Below are 13,807 nucleotides of genomic sequence, written 5' to 3'. Positions count from 1 at the left end.
TATGCAGGCTGGATCAGAAAGCAGTGGCTCTGGAATGCCAAGAACAGTTGGCAGGATCAGCAACATGCCACAAGTAATGAGCTGCCTGCGTTAATTGGAAGGCTATATTGTCCATTTGCAATATACTTGCATGTATGCACTGTTAATATTAGTGCAGTGCATGCAAACTATGCACATATACACTTGCATGCATGCACTGTTAATATTAATGCAGTGCATGCAAACTATGCACATATACACTTGCATGCATGCGCTGTTAATATTAATGCAGTGCATGCAAACTGTGCACACGTACACTTGCATGCATGCCCTGTTAATATTAGTGCAGGCAGGCAAACTGTGCACACGTACACTTGCATGCACGCATTGTTAATATTAGTGCAGGCAGGCAAACTGTGCACACGTACTTACACGTACACTTACATACATGCGTGCACTGTTAATATCAGTGCAGGCAAACCATGTGCACATCCTTTCATGTGCACAAGTTATCCGACTAGGTTATCAGTCCTGTCGGCCTGGTTAAATATTACTGATTGTCTGCCTCGTTTTCACCTTCTCCTCAGCTAACAGCGAACCATTCCACATTTCCTTACCATTGTCCGCTTTGATCCGTCGTTTTCACACCTTGCCCTTCCATATCTCTAGGCTCCTCTCCCCCGCCTCTCAGTCTGAAGGGTTTTGAATGGAAACATCCCCCATTCCTTCTTTCTAGAGATGCTGCCTGTCCAGCTGAGGTACTCCCAACATTGTCTATCTTGCATGTACACATAATTGCTTGCATGCACTGTTAATATTACAGCCAGGTGTAGCCAGGTACCAACCTCCGGTCTATCATGAGGTGGTGATAATTTGGCCCAACAGTCTACCACTGAGACAAATCTCTGCCTGTCCCAAACTCTTGAAATCCACACAGGCCTTCCCGAAATATTTTTCCCCTTTGCAAAAGTTATTCCTTAAAAGCTTAGACACAGATGCTGGTTTACAAAAGAGGACACAAAATGCAGGCAAAACTGAATTACTCCAGCACTTGCTGATTCCCCTTAAAAGCTTACCCAAGTTGATAGGTCATAGGAGCAGAATTAAGCCATTCGGCCCATCAAGTTTACCCCACCATTCAATCACGGCTGATCTATCTCTCACTCTCAACCCCATTCTCCTGCCTTCTCCCCATAACCCCCGACACCTTTACAAACCTCTTAACAAAGTTCATTAACACTGCATTTGGCCCTGCATCAATTTTTTTTGTGTGCGAGGGTATTATTGCTACAGAAAGAAAAGTGTTCCGCACATGCACGTTGTTGCACCAGAGAATATTTATGTATTTCCCCTCTTGCTAGCTGCTATTGAATCCAGTTCCATCACCTTATCAGGCAGTGGCACTTCAAATCTCCAGCTCTCCTTAAAACGAGCTTCACAGCAAAGTGGAGTTAGACTCCAAGTGCTTGGTGCCTGAAGTAGGAACTAGATTCTTTTTCTTCTCCTTATTTGGATGGATCCCATCCCATCTGTTTTTTTAAGTGTAAAATGCCATATCAACAGACAATAGACAACAGGTGGAGGAGGAGGCAATTCGGCCCTTCGAGCCAGCACCGCCATTCAATGTGATCATGGCTGATCATTCTCAATCAGTACCTCGTCCCTGCCTTCTCCCCATACCCCCTGACTCTGCTATCCTTAAGAGCTCTATCTAGCTCTCTCTTGAATGCACTCAGAGAATTGGCCTCCACTGCCTTCTGAGGCAGAGAATTCCACAGATTCACAACTTTCCGACTGAAAAAGTTTTTCCTCATCTCCGTTCTAAATGGCCTACCCCTTATTCTTAAACTGTGGCCCCTTGTTATGGACTCCCCCAACATTGGGAACATGTTTCCTGCCTCTAACCTGTCCAACCCCTTAATAATCTTATACGTTTCGATACGATCCCCTCTCATCCTTCTAAATTCCAGTGTATACAAGCCTAGTCGCTCCAGTCGTTCAACATATGACAGTCCCGCCATTCCGGGAATTAACCTGGTAAACCTACGCTGCACGCCCTCAACAGCAAGAATACTACACTGTAGTATGGTGACATACCATGTCATGTACAGTGCAACATATAATGTAATTATATCAATACTACACTACAACTGGTACCTCTAACCCCAGAAAAAAAAATGTAGCTTTGAAGCCAAGTCAAGATTAACAGAACCTTGCGTACATAATGGAATCACTTCAGATTCGGGGACAGTTTCCTCCCGGCTGTTATCAGGCAACTGAACCATCCTACCACAACCAGAGAGCAGTGCTGAACTACTATCCACCTCATTAGTGACTATCCTTGATTGGACTTTGCTGGCTTTACCTTGCACTAAACGTTATTCTCTCATTATGTATCTCTACACTGTAAATGGCTTGATTGTAATCATGTATTGTCTTTCCGCTGACTGGAGAGCACGCAACAAAAGCTTTTCACTGTACCTCGGCACACGTGACAATAAACTAAACTGAAAATAATGGAACTTATGTGTGGAGACTACATACTGTACTCTGTATCCCTCTCTTTGGTCTATCTATCGTAGTCAAATTTGAACTGATTGTGATCGTGGGAAAGTGCTGGAGTAACACAGTGGGTCAGGCATCATCTAGGAGGAGAATGGACAGGCCACGTTTCAGTTCAGTCCCATCTACCCTCTTGGATAGTCACATCTCCGTCTGCACTGGGGCCTAACATCGCGGCCCCTTTGCCAGGGATCGACCTCGGGATCTCCAACCGCGGGAGCCTGCGGACTTAACATCGTGGAGCTCACGGTCCCTTGGTTTGGAACCGACTTCGGGAGCTCTAAGCCTCAGGAGCTTCGGCAGCCCCGACGCTGGAGCTTCGGCCACACCGACGGCCGATGGTTCGACTCCCCCCCAAGCGGGGGAGAAAAAGGAGGAGAGAAGACACGACTTTATTGGCTTCCGTCACAGTGAGGAACATGGGGAGCCACTGTAGTGGATGTTTATGTCAAATTTTATGTAGTCGTGTGTCTTGTTAGTATGACTGTATGGCAAGTCAAATTCCTCGAATGTTGCAAAACATTCTTGGCTAATAAATTACGATTAATGGTTACGATTATGAAATTAATGCAATGAAAACATTTCAATCGTGGAGTGATACAGCACAAAAATAGGCCCTCAACCTAACATCCATCTCAGCTAGTCCCACTTGCCAGCATCCCTTACCAAATCTTTCCAATTCATGTACCTGTCTAAATCTCTTAAAAGTTGTTATTGTATCAGCCTCCACAACTTGCTCTGGCAGCTTGCTCCAAATACCCATCACACTCTGCATGTAAAGATAGCCCTTCTCAGGTTCCTATTAAACCTCTCCCCATAATCCATCATGTAATGCTTCATGAACTCACTGAAGTTGCAAAGGAATTATACAACTGTAAGCGAATGGTTTTACAGATTGTTTATAAAGTCACCACCTCCAATATAAATTAATGTTGGCATTACTTCCGTTTTTCACTGCAAATCCTGTTATTGTCAACATTCGCCGTTAGTCTGCATCTTTTCGCCCTCCTCCAGACCCCCAGAATGTTTTAACTGTCTCTCAGTTTTATTTCTTCCAAATACTTGAAAGAAGGTCTCTGTTTGATGTCAGCATTAAACAGCAGGAAGAGGGTGGAAAGGTGCCAAGGAGGACGCCTGGCAGAAGAAACTTGCAACAAGGTTCAGACCTGTTGTAGGAAGGAACTGCAGATGCTGCTTTAAACCGAAGGTAGACACAAATTGCCGGGAGTAACTCAGCGGGACAGGCAGCATCTCTGGAGAGAAGGGATGGTTCTGAAGAAGGGTCTCGACCCGAAATGTCACCCATTCCTTCCATCCCGAGATGCTGCCTGTCCCACTGAGTTACTCCAGCATTGTGTGTCTATCTGAGGTTAGACAATAGACAATAGACAATAGGTGCAGGAGGCCATTCAGCCCTTCGAGCCAGCACCGCCATTCAATGCGATCATGGCTGATCACTCTCAATCAGTACGAATCTGACGAATAAAGGAATATATATTATTGGATTATATTATTACTCGGCCAATAAAATTTATTTAATTCAATTATTCAACTTGAATGTTAATTTAATATTGTTGATACTTCAGAAATTCAACCAAGCTGTGTGTTCACCGCAAATTGGAGGAACAACACCTCATGTTTCGCTTGGGCAGCTTACAGCCCAGCGGTATGAACATCGACTTCTCTAGTCAGCAACAGAGGGAAGCCTGCAGACAGAACTGAAACGGGTGTCACAGTGGCGCAGCGGTAGAGTTGCCGCCTTACAGCGAATGCAGCGCCGGAGACTCAGGTTTGATCCTGACTACGGGCGCCGTCTGTACGGCGTTTGTACGTTCTCCCCGTGACCCGCGTGGGTTTTCTCCGAGATCGTCGGTTTCCTCCCACACTCCAAAGACGTGCAGGTTTGTAGGTTAATTGGCTGGGCAAATGTTTTTAAAAAATCGTCCCTAGTGTGTGTAGGATAGTGTTAGTGTGCGGGGATCGCTGGTCGGCGCGGACCCGGTGGGCCGAAGGGCCTGTTTCCGCGCTGTATCTCTAAATCTAAAATCTAAATCTAGAAACAGTGGGGAAAAGCAACAAGAGAAATAACTTTTGCTCTGGTATTTTATTTCATTCACATGTTTAAACTATAATGTTTTATTCTTAATGTTTTAATGTTTTATGCTTTATTAACTGTTTACGTTATGTTCGTGTTGTTACTTGCGAGCAGAGCACCAAGGCACATTCCTTGTACGTGCACATACTCTTTATCCTTGTCTTTACTTTTATTTATAATGAATGCTCTCTTGCTATCCACCTTGCTGCTGTAACTCTGTAAATTTTCCCGGTGTGGGACGAATAAAGGAATATATATTATTGGAATACATTATTACTCGGCCAATAAAATTTATTGAATTCAATTATTCAACTTGAATGTTAATTTAATATTGTTGATACTTCAGAAATTCAACCAAGTTGTGTGTTCACCGCAAATTGGAGGAACAACACCTCATATTTCGCCTGGGCAGCTTGCAGCCCAGTGGTATGAACATCTTCGCTGAACATCTGCGCTCGGTCCGCATTGACCAAACTGATCTCCTGGTGGCCGAGCACTTCAACTCCCCCTCCCATTCCCAGTCTGACCTTTCTGTCATGGGCCTCCTCCAGTGCCATAGTGCGGCCCACCGGAAATTGGAGGAACAGCACCTCATATTTCGCCTGGGCAGTTTGCAGCCCAGTGGTATGAACATCGACTTCTCCAACTTTAGATAGTTCCTCTGTCCCTCTCTTCCCCTCCCCCTTCCCAGATCTCCCTCTATCTTCCTGTCTCCACCTATATCCTTCCTTTGTCCCTCCCCCTGACATCAGTCTGAAGAAGGGTCTCGACCCAAAACGTCACCCGTTCCCTCTCTCCCAGATGCTGCCTGACCTGCTGAGTTACTCCAGCATTTTGCGATGCCTCAGAAATTCAACCAAATGACTTGGGAAGTCTGACAAGTTATGGGCCCAAGACATCAGGTTATCTCAACCTACCTTTTTAGTGGGCATCTTAATCTTGAGGAATTCGGCTTCTCTGCAGAGCACATGCCAGGGTGTGTGTATCTTCACAAAGCCTAGGCCGTAGGCCTTAGTCTGGGGGAGGAAGAGCACAACAAATTACTGCAGCTTACGATAAATTACCTCAAACTCAGTCTTTTGGGGATGTGTCGGCCGAGTAAATTTCAGGTTGAACTACTGTTCACAATTGCCTGGAAGATAATTCCACAAATCATTGCTGTGCGCCAACTCCACTCTCCAGATGCCCATAGCCCTTTTTCGGAAAAGGAATGGATCAAATTCAGGCGCTCCATCAATGCCGTAGAGTCGTAGAGCATGGAATCTGGCCCTTCAGCCCAACTTGCCCACACCAGCCAACATGTCCCAGCTGCACAAGAGTTCTCCAACTTCAAGCACTAAACCCCTGCCCCCTACATCACCCATCTTTCTTGTCTCTCTCTCCCCCCCTCCCCCTTTCCCCCTCCATCCCAGTGCACACACATTCTCCCACCCTTCCAATTATCATAAAGTCGTAGAGCGATAGTGTGGAAACAGGCCCTTCAGCCCTACTTGCCCAATAGGACAGCACCCGTAGCCAGGTTTGAACCCGGGTCTCTGGCGCTGTAAGGCAGTAGCTCTACCGCTATGTCACCTGAATAGTCTCGAGTCATTATACAATGAACATTCCTGCTAATACTCGACCCAAATAATGCTCTAAACAGATTCACTGCGTTAACGTGTCACCCCCACATTTACCCATCTTCTCCCAAACACCAGAAACTCTTTCAGATGCAAAATGGTTGGATACAAACCAATTTAAATGTTACCTGCTTCACCCGAGCTGTGTAAATGTAGACAGGAAGATTTATATTATTGACAGAGAATGCATGATAATAACAGAGGGAAATATTCTATGTTTCCCTAATTGACAGAGGGCTATAATAATAGTTCACTTGTAGAGAGTCATAGAGTCTTACAGCGTGGAAACAGGCCCTTCGGCCCAACTTACCCACACCGGCCGACATGTCCCATCTACATTAATCCCACCCGCCTGCGTTTGGCCAATATCTCGCTAAACCTGTCCTATCCATGTACCTGTCTAAATGTATCTTAAACGCTGTGATGGTCCCTGCCTCAGCTATCTCCTCCGGCAGCTCGTTCCATACACCCACCACTCTTTGTCTGAGAAAGGTTACCCCTCAGGTTCCTATTAAATCTTTCCGCCCTCACCTTAAACCTACGCCCTCTGGTTTTAAAATTCCCCTACTCTGGGCAAGAGGCTCTGTGCGTCTACCCGACCAATTCCTCTCACGATTTTGTACACTTCCATAAGATCGCTCCTGCGCTCCAGGGAATAGAGACCCAGCCTGCTCAACCTCCCCTGAGCGAGCGCTCTCTGGCTTTTTTGTTTTTGATACCACCCCTAACGGCATCCCAGTTAACACTGGGTATTTGCAGACTTAAAAGAGCCCGAGGAAACTGACTGGACCAAGTCAGATTTACGTTCAAACCAACAGGACGAACCGAAGCAGCACACGGGCGGAGACATTTCTGCACGCCTTCTTCCAGAGACGCAGCAAACCAAAAGGTCAGTTGACTTCCCGGCGTTGACAGACGCCAAAGTCGAGGCCAACAGCGGGAAAATAATATGCGGGAACCACAGCGCGAAGGTTCGAGAGGTCACCACCCACCAGAGAGAAGCCACCAGTTATCATTAAAGAGATGGCAGGAGCTCCAACTAATGAAACAAGTCTGAATGACATTGTACTCGCTGGAATTTAGAAGACTGAGGGGGGATCTTATTGAAACATATAAAATTCTTAAGGGGTTGGACAGGCTAGATGCAGGAAGATTGTTCCCGATGTTGGGGAAGTCCAGAACCAGGGGTCACAGCTTAACGATAAGGGGGAAGTCTTTTAGGAACGAGATGAGAAAACATTTCTTCACACAGAGAGTGGCGAATCTGTGGAATTCTCTGCCACAGAAGGTAGTTGAGGCCAGTTCATTGGCTATATTTAAGAGGGAGTTAGATGTGGCCCTTGTGGCTAAAGGGATCGGGCGTATGGAGAGAAGGCAGGTACAGGTTACTGAGCTGGATGATCAGCCATGATCATATTGAATGGCGGTGCAGGCTTGAAGGGCCGAATGGCCTACTCCTGCACCTATTTTCTATGTCTATGTTTCTATGTACCAATAGCAGCGATAAATGATTGCGGTTCGAAAACTCTGATGTCAAATGGGTCGATGCTCAGAATACAAGTCAATTTTGCATTTATCCCGTAAATGTTCGGTTATGGGAAGAGCTGCAAATTAAAAAAAATGATTGGCTTTGAAATAAAGTTACCAAACCAAAGCCTTTTTTTCCCCCCGTTTCTTTTTTAAAATTTTAAATGCAGTTATTCACCCAAATGACTTGGCAAAATGATGAACTGGGTATTCATCATATAAAGATTCTAACAGTTTCGTTTATGACTCTCTTTCATCTCTAGTTCGTTTTAACATTCCTGGCAGTCTGAGGAGCAGATCAAACGAGAACATATCGTAAACAGTCAAATGGACAGAGCTGCAACCAAACTTGGTCATTCCAATCACAAGGAACTTGCAATAGGTCAAACAATCAGATTCCCTGCCGCACAGCTCTAAGCGCGCGCACACACACACCACCGAACCATAATTTTACCTTGCAATGCCTGCAAAGTTATTCAACTCAAAACAATACATCAAGACAATTCAATTCACACTCCCACAGCACACAGAGCAAGCCACACAACCCCAACATATAACACTTATCACAAATGATTTTTGATTGAGATTTTGATAAATCTTAGAGAGAGAGATTTTTTCATAAGCAATGAATATTTGCATTCAGAGGAGAAATTCCAGCGGTAGAGTTGCTGCCTAGCTCCAGAGACTCCGGGTTCAATGCTGACTGTGGGCACTGTCTCTGTGATGTTGGGGGAGTCCAGAACCAGGGGTCACAGTTTTAAGAATAAGGGGGAGGCCATTTAGGACTGAGATGAGGGAAAACCTTTTAGATTTAGATTTAGAGATACAGCGCGGAAACAGGCCCTTCGGCCCACCGGGTCCGCGCCGCCCAGCGATCCCCGCACATTAACGCTATCCTGCGCACACTAGGGCCAATTTTTTTAACATTTGCCCAGCCAATTAACCTACATAGCTGCACGTCCTTGGAGTGTGGGAGGAAACCGAAGATCTCGGAGATCTTCCGTTTTTCACCCAGAGAGTTGTGAATCTGTGGAATTCTCTGCCTCAGAAGGCATTGGAGGTCAATTCACTGGATGGATTCAAGTGAGAGTTAGATTTAGCTCTTAGGGCTAATGGAATCAAGGGATATGGGGAGAAAACAGGAACGGGGTACGGATTTTGGATGATCGGCCACGATCATGTTGAATGGCGGTGCTGGCTCGAAGGGCCGAATAGCCTACTCCTGCACATAAATTTTCTGTGTTTCAATGTTGAGGTTCCATGCGGTCCCTGAAGTGGGCAAGTTTTCTTTGGGTTCTCCGGTTTCCTCACACATCACAAACATGTGCAGGTTTTGCACTGGGCTCGGTGGGCCGAAGGGCCTGTTTCCATGCAGTGTCACTAAATGTGAAAGGTTGGCCAAAACATAGGGGGAATTTGGGCACATCAAAAGTTGACCTTGAAGATGAACCTCGAGAATCAATGACAAACCAAGAGACAGTCACATAAAGCTGGAGTAACTCAGCGGGTCAGGCAGCATCTCTGTAGAGAGGGAATGGGCGACGTTTCGGGTCGAGACCCTTCTTTAGACAAACCAAGAGGACAGTTCCTTAGGTTGGATCTAAGAGGACAGTGGCAGGGCAAACACATCAGACCAAGGGAAGCACAAATGCCTTTGGTTGAAGGGGGAGATCTTTGGAGTTCTCAAGTCAGTGGAAGATCATTCAACTGCTCTCAGGACAGAATCTGAGAGTCATAGAGTGTGGAAACAGGCCCTTTGGCCCAACCTTCCCACACCGACCAACATGCCCCATCTACACTAGTCCCACCTGCCCATATCCCTCTAAACCTACCCAATCCATGTACCTGTCTAAATGCTTCTTAAACATCACAATAATGCCCCCTCAACCCCTAAACTTCAACCCCCTCCTCTGGCAGCTCGTTCCAAACACCCACCACCCTTTGCGTGAAAAACCTACCCCTCAGGTTCCCATTAAATCTTCTCCCCACTCACCTCAAACCTTCTCGAATGGCCTCCTCCTGCACCTATTGTCTATGTTTCTATGTTTCCCTGTTACTCTGGGCAAAAGACTGATATCTTTAGTGATTCAAGAAACAGGGTGGGGGGGATCAAATCAACAGAATGGAGGTATTTTAAAGTAGGTATGGAATGGGTATAAAATGGGTAGAGGGTTTAAATTGGTATAGATCAGCCATGATTGAATGGTGGAATAGACTTGACAGAACGAATGGTTTAATTCTGCGCCCATCGCTCATGGCATTAACCCGCTACATTCAAGATATGCTCATGAATTCGAATTGCACCCAGAGGCAACATGAACCAAATTATAATTTAAGCAATTCCCCTGCAAGCCGATCAACCCATGAGTTGGATCCAAGTCAAGGCTCTGGCAGCTGAGGGGGTTACAGAACTCGGAAACAAAAATTGGCAAGTTGCCTTCCAGCAACGAACGTTTGTAGTATAAAAATATCTAGCTGTGCAAGCAAATTAAAGTGGTCGGGACAGACCGTGTAATCTTTTCTCCAGAGGGGATTTATGGAAACAGATGTGGCAAACATTGCCCCGCTGTCTTGTCCAGTCGATGCACCAGTAATGGGTGCGACCAAGCAGTCTCGAGGCTCCCTCCATTCCCAAGGCCCACCCACCACCACTCATTGCAACACTGGCACTGGTCCAAGGATTAGAGTTTAGTTTAGAGTTACAGCGTGGAAACAGGCCCTTTGGCCCATCGTGTCTATGCCGACCATCGACCACCCATTCGCACCGGTTCTACGTTGTCCCCACGTTCGCATCCTACACACTAGGGGAGGAAGGGGGCAATTTACAGAAGCAGATTAACCTACATAGCAGTAGAGTTGCTGCCTCACAGCGCCAGAGACCCAGGGTCGATCCTGACTATGGGTGCTGTCTGTAAGGAGTTTACACATTCTACCTGTGACCACGTGGGTTTCCACCGAGATCTTCGGTTTCCTCCCACATTCCAAAGACGTGCGGGTTTCGAGGTAAATTGGCTTGGTATGTGTAAATTGTACCTGGTGCGCGTAGGACAGTGTAAGTGCACTGGATAGTGTAAGTGCACTGGAGCGACTAGGCTTGTATACACTGGAATTTAGAAGGATGAGAGGAGATCATAGCGAAACGTATAAGATTATTAAGGGGTTGGACACGTTAGAGGCAGGAAACATGTTCCCAATGTTGGGGGAGTCCAGAACCAGGAGCCACAGTTTAAGAATAAAGTGTAGGCCATTTAGAACTGAGATGAGGAAAAACTTTTTCAGTCAGAGAGTTGTGAATCTGTGGAATTCTCTACCTCAGAAGGCAGTGGAGGCCAATTCTCTGAATGCATTCAAGAGAGAGCCGGATAGAGCTCTTAAGGATAGCGGAGTCAGGGGGTATGGGGAGAAGGCAGGAACGGGGTACTGATTGAGAATGATCAGCCATGATCACATTGAATGGCGGTGCTGGCTCGAAGGGCCGAATGGCCACCTCCTGCACCCATTGTCTATTGTCTATGACCACGTGGGTTTTCACCGAGATCTTCGGTTTCCTCCCACACTCCAAAGACGTGCGGGTTTCTAGGTAAATTGGCTTGGTGTGTGTAAATTGTCCCTGGTGTGCGTAGGACAGTGCAAGTGCACTGGAATCGCTGGTCTGCGCGGACTCAGTGGGCCGAAGGGCCTGTTTCCATGCTTTACCTTTAACCTAAACTAAAAAAAAAGTTTTAAATTCCCACAGCCCAAAAAAACAAGAATGGGCTTTCATTATTCTCAGGCAAACTGGACCTTCTCTTTGTGAAGGGAATGGGCCGACAGGCATATTGATGAATCCTGCACCAACTACAGTCATTGTGGGGCACTGCCAGTCTGTAATGCAAGGGTTAAACAGACCGTCAGCTACAACGGAGTGGTCAGCTACACTACCTCCACTGGGTGGCACCGCACAACGGCAGCCTCGCCAAAGGTCTGTCCCATCCCTTTCTTATTCTGTTGGCTTTAGTCTGTTGTTAAATGTACCTTTTAGTGTATCTTTAGTTTGTATTATGTGGGGGGGGAATTTTTAAAAAAATTGTGGGGCTGGCGGTCCACGTCGGGGATCGGTCTTGGGAGCTCCATCCGCGGGAGACTGAGGACTCAACATCGCGGAGCTGACGGCCCCCATCGGGGATCGGTCTCGGGAGCTCCATCCGTGAGAGACCGAGGACTCAACATCGTGGAGCTGGCGGCCCCCGTCGGGGATCGGTCCCGGGAGCTCCATCCGTGAGAGACCGAGGACTCAACATCGTGGAGCTGGCGGCCCCCGTCGGGGATCGGTCCCGGGAGCTCCATCCGTGAGAGACCGAGGACTCAACATCGTGGAGCTGGCGGTCCATGTCGGGGATCGGTCTCGGGAGCTCCAGCAGCGGAGGCTGCCGACTCAACATCGCGGAGTTGGCGGTCCTTTGGTTAGGGACCGACTTCGGGAGCTCCATGCTGCAGGAGCTAAGTCCGCCCCCGGTCGCGGGAGCTTCGAACGCCCCGACTGCCGATGGTTCGACTGGCCCGACCGCGGGAGTAAAGGGAGGAGAGAAGACAAGACTTTATTGCCTTCCATCACAGTGAGGAACGTGGGAAATCTGCGGTGGTGGATGCTTATGGCAATTTTGATATAGTTGCTGCTTTTATGGTATTTTGCTGAGTGGCAAATCAAATTCCTGGTATGTTTTTACATACTTGGCTGATTAAATTAATTACAATTAGCAGCACCACATTTTCAAACCCTGCTCTGGGAAAACAAGAAGTTGTTTTTTGAAGAATGCTCAGCATTAACTGGAGGGGGACCAGTATATTATGCCAGATAAGCTGTGGCTTCCCAGACACATCTGAGACTGCCTCAGAGTCTGATAGAAACACATAACTCACGCCATTATGGTACCGGGGAAGATAGCTAGTTTGGCACACAGTCACCTGTTGTTGTTAGAGATATAAAGTTATTACTTAACTGCATGCAGCCACCATTAAAGCAGAACTTCACCTTCGGGGAAAGAGAGGGGGGAAGGGGAGAGAGAGAGAGAGAGAGAGAGAGAGAGAGGGGGAGGGAGAGAGAGGGAGAGAGAGGGAGAGAGAGGGAGGAGAGGAGAGGAGAGAGAGAGAGAGAGAGAGGAGAGGAGAGAGAGGGAGGGAGGAGGAGAGAGAGAGAGGAGAGAGGGAGGAGAGAGAGAGAGGGAGGATAGAGAGAGGGGAGAGAGAGGGAGGAGTGAGAGAGAGAGAGGGGGGAGGAGAGAGAGAGAGGGAGGAGAGAGAGAGGGAGGAGTGAGAGTGTGAGTGAGAGTGAGAGTGAGAGTGAGAGTGTGAGAGTGAGAGTGAGAGTGAGAGTGAGAGTGAGAGTGAGAGTGAGAGTGAGAGTGAGAGTGAGAGTGAGAGTGAGAGTGAGAGTGAGAGTGAGAGTGAGAGAGAGAGAGAGAGAGAGAGAGAGAGAGAGAGAGAGAGAGAGAGAGAGAGAGAGAGAGAGAGAGAGAGAGAGAGAGAGAGAGAGATGGAGAGGAGAGAGAGAGGGAGAGAGGGAGGAGAGAGAGAGAGGGAGGAGAGGGGGAGGGAGGAGAGGGGAGGGAGGAGAGAGAGAGGGAGGAGAGAGGGAGGGAGGAGAGAGGGAGGGAGGAGAGAGGGAGGGAGGAGAGAGGGAGGGAGGAGAGAGGGAGGGAGGAGAGAGGGAGGGAGGAGAGAGGGAGGGAGGAGAGAGGGAGGGAGGAGAGAGGGAGGGAGGAGAGAGGGAGGGAGGAGAGAGGGAGGGAGGAGAGAGGGAGGGAGGAGAGAGGGAGGGAGGAGAGAGGAGGGAGGAGAGAGGGAGGAGGAGGAGAGAGGGAGGGAGGGAGGAGAGAGGAGAGGGAGGGAGGAGAGAGAGAGGGAGGGAGGAGAGAGAGAGGGAGGGAGGAGAGAGGAGAGAGGGAGGGAGGAGAGAGAGAGGAGAGAGAGTGAGAGAGAGAGAGGAGTGAGGAGGAGAGAGAGAGTGAGGAGAGAGAGAGAGAGTGAGGAGAGAGAGAGAGTGAGA

At 47.8% G+C, this 13,807-nt stretch overlaps 1 protein-coding gene across 1 annotated transcript in view; it reads right to left on the bottom strand.

Annotated features, from left to right (window-relative positions):
- ano1a (anoctamin 1, calcium activated chloride channel a) overlaps window positions 1-13,807 on the bottom strand; it is a 218,615-nt gene that overhangs the window by 119,388 nt on the left and 85,420 nt on the right. The window contains exon 6 of the mRNA XM_078414914.1: window positions 5,554-5,652. Coding sequence (XP_078271040.1) covers window positions 5,554-5,652 — 99 coding nt within the window. The remainder of the gene's footprint in view (window positions 1-5,553; window positions 5,653-13,807) is intronic.

The sequence above is a fragment of the Rhinoraja longicauda genome, chromosome 18 (assembly GCF_053455715.1).
Source record: "Rhinoraja longicauda isolate Sanriku21f chromosome 18, sRhiLon1.1, whole genome shotgun sequence".
In the NCBI taxonomy this organism is placed as follows: Eukaryota; Metazoa; Chordata; class Chondrichthyes; order Rajiformes; family Arhynchobatidae; genus Rhinoraja; species Rhinoraja longicauda.
This window is presented reverse-complemented; position numbering and strand designations above follow the sequence as displayed.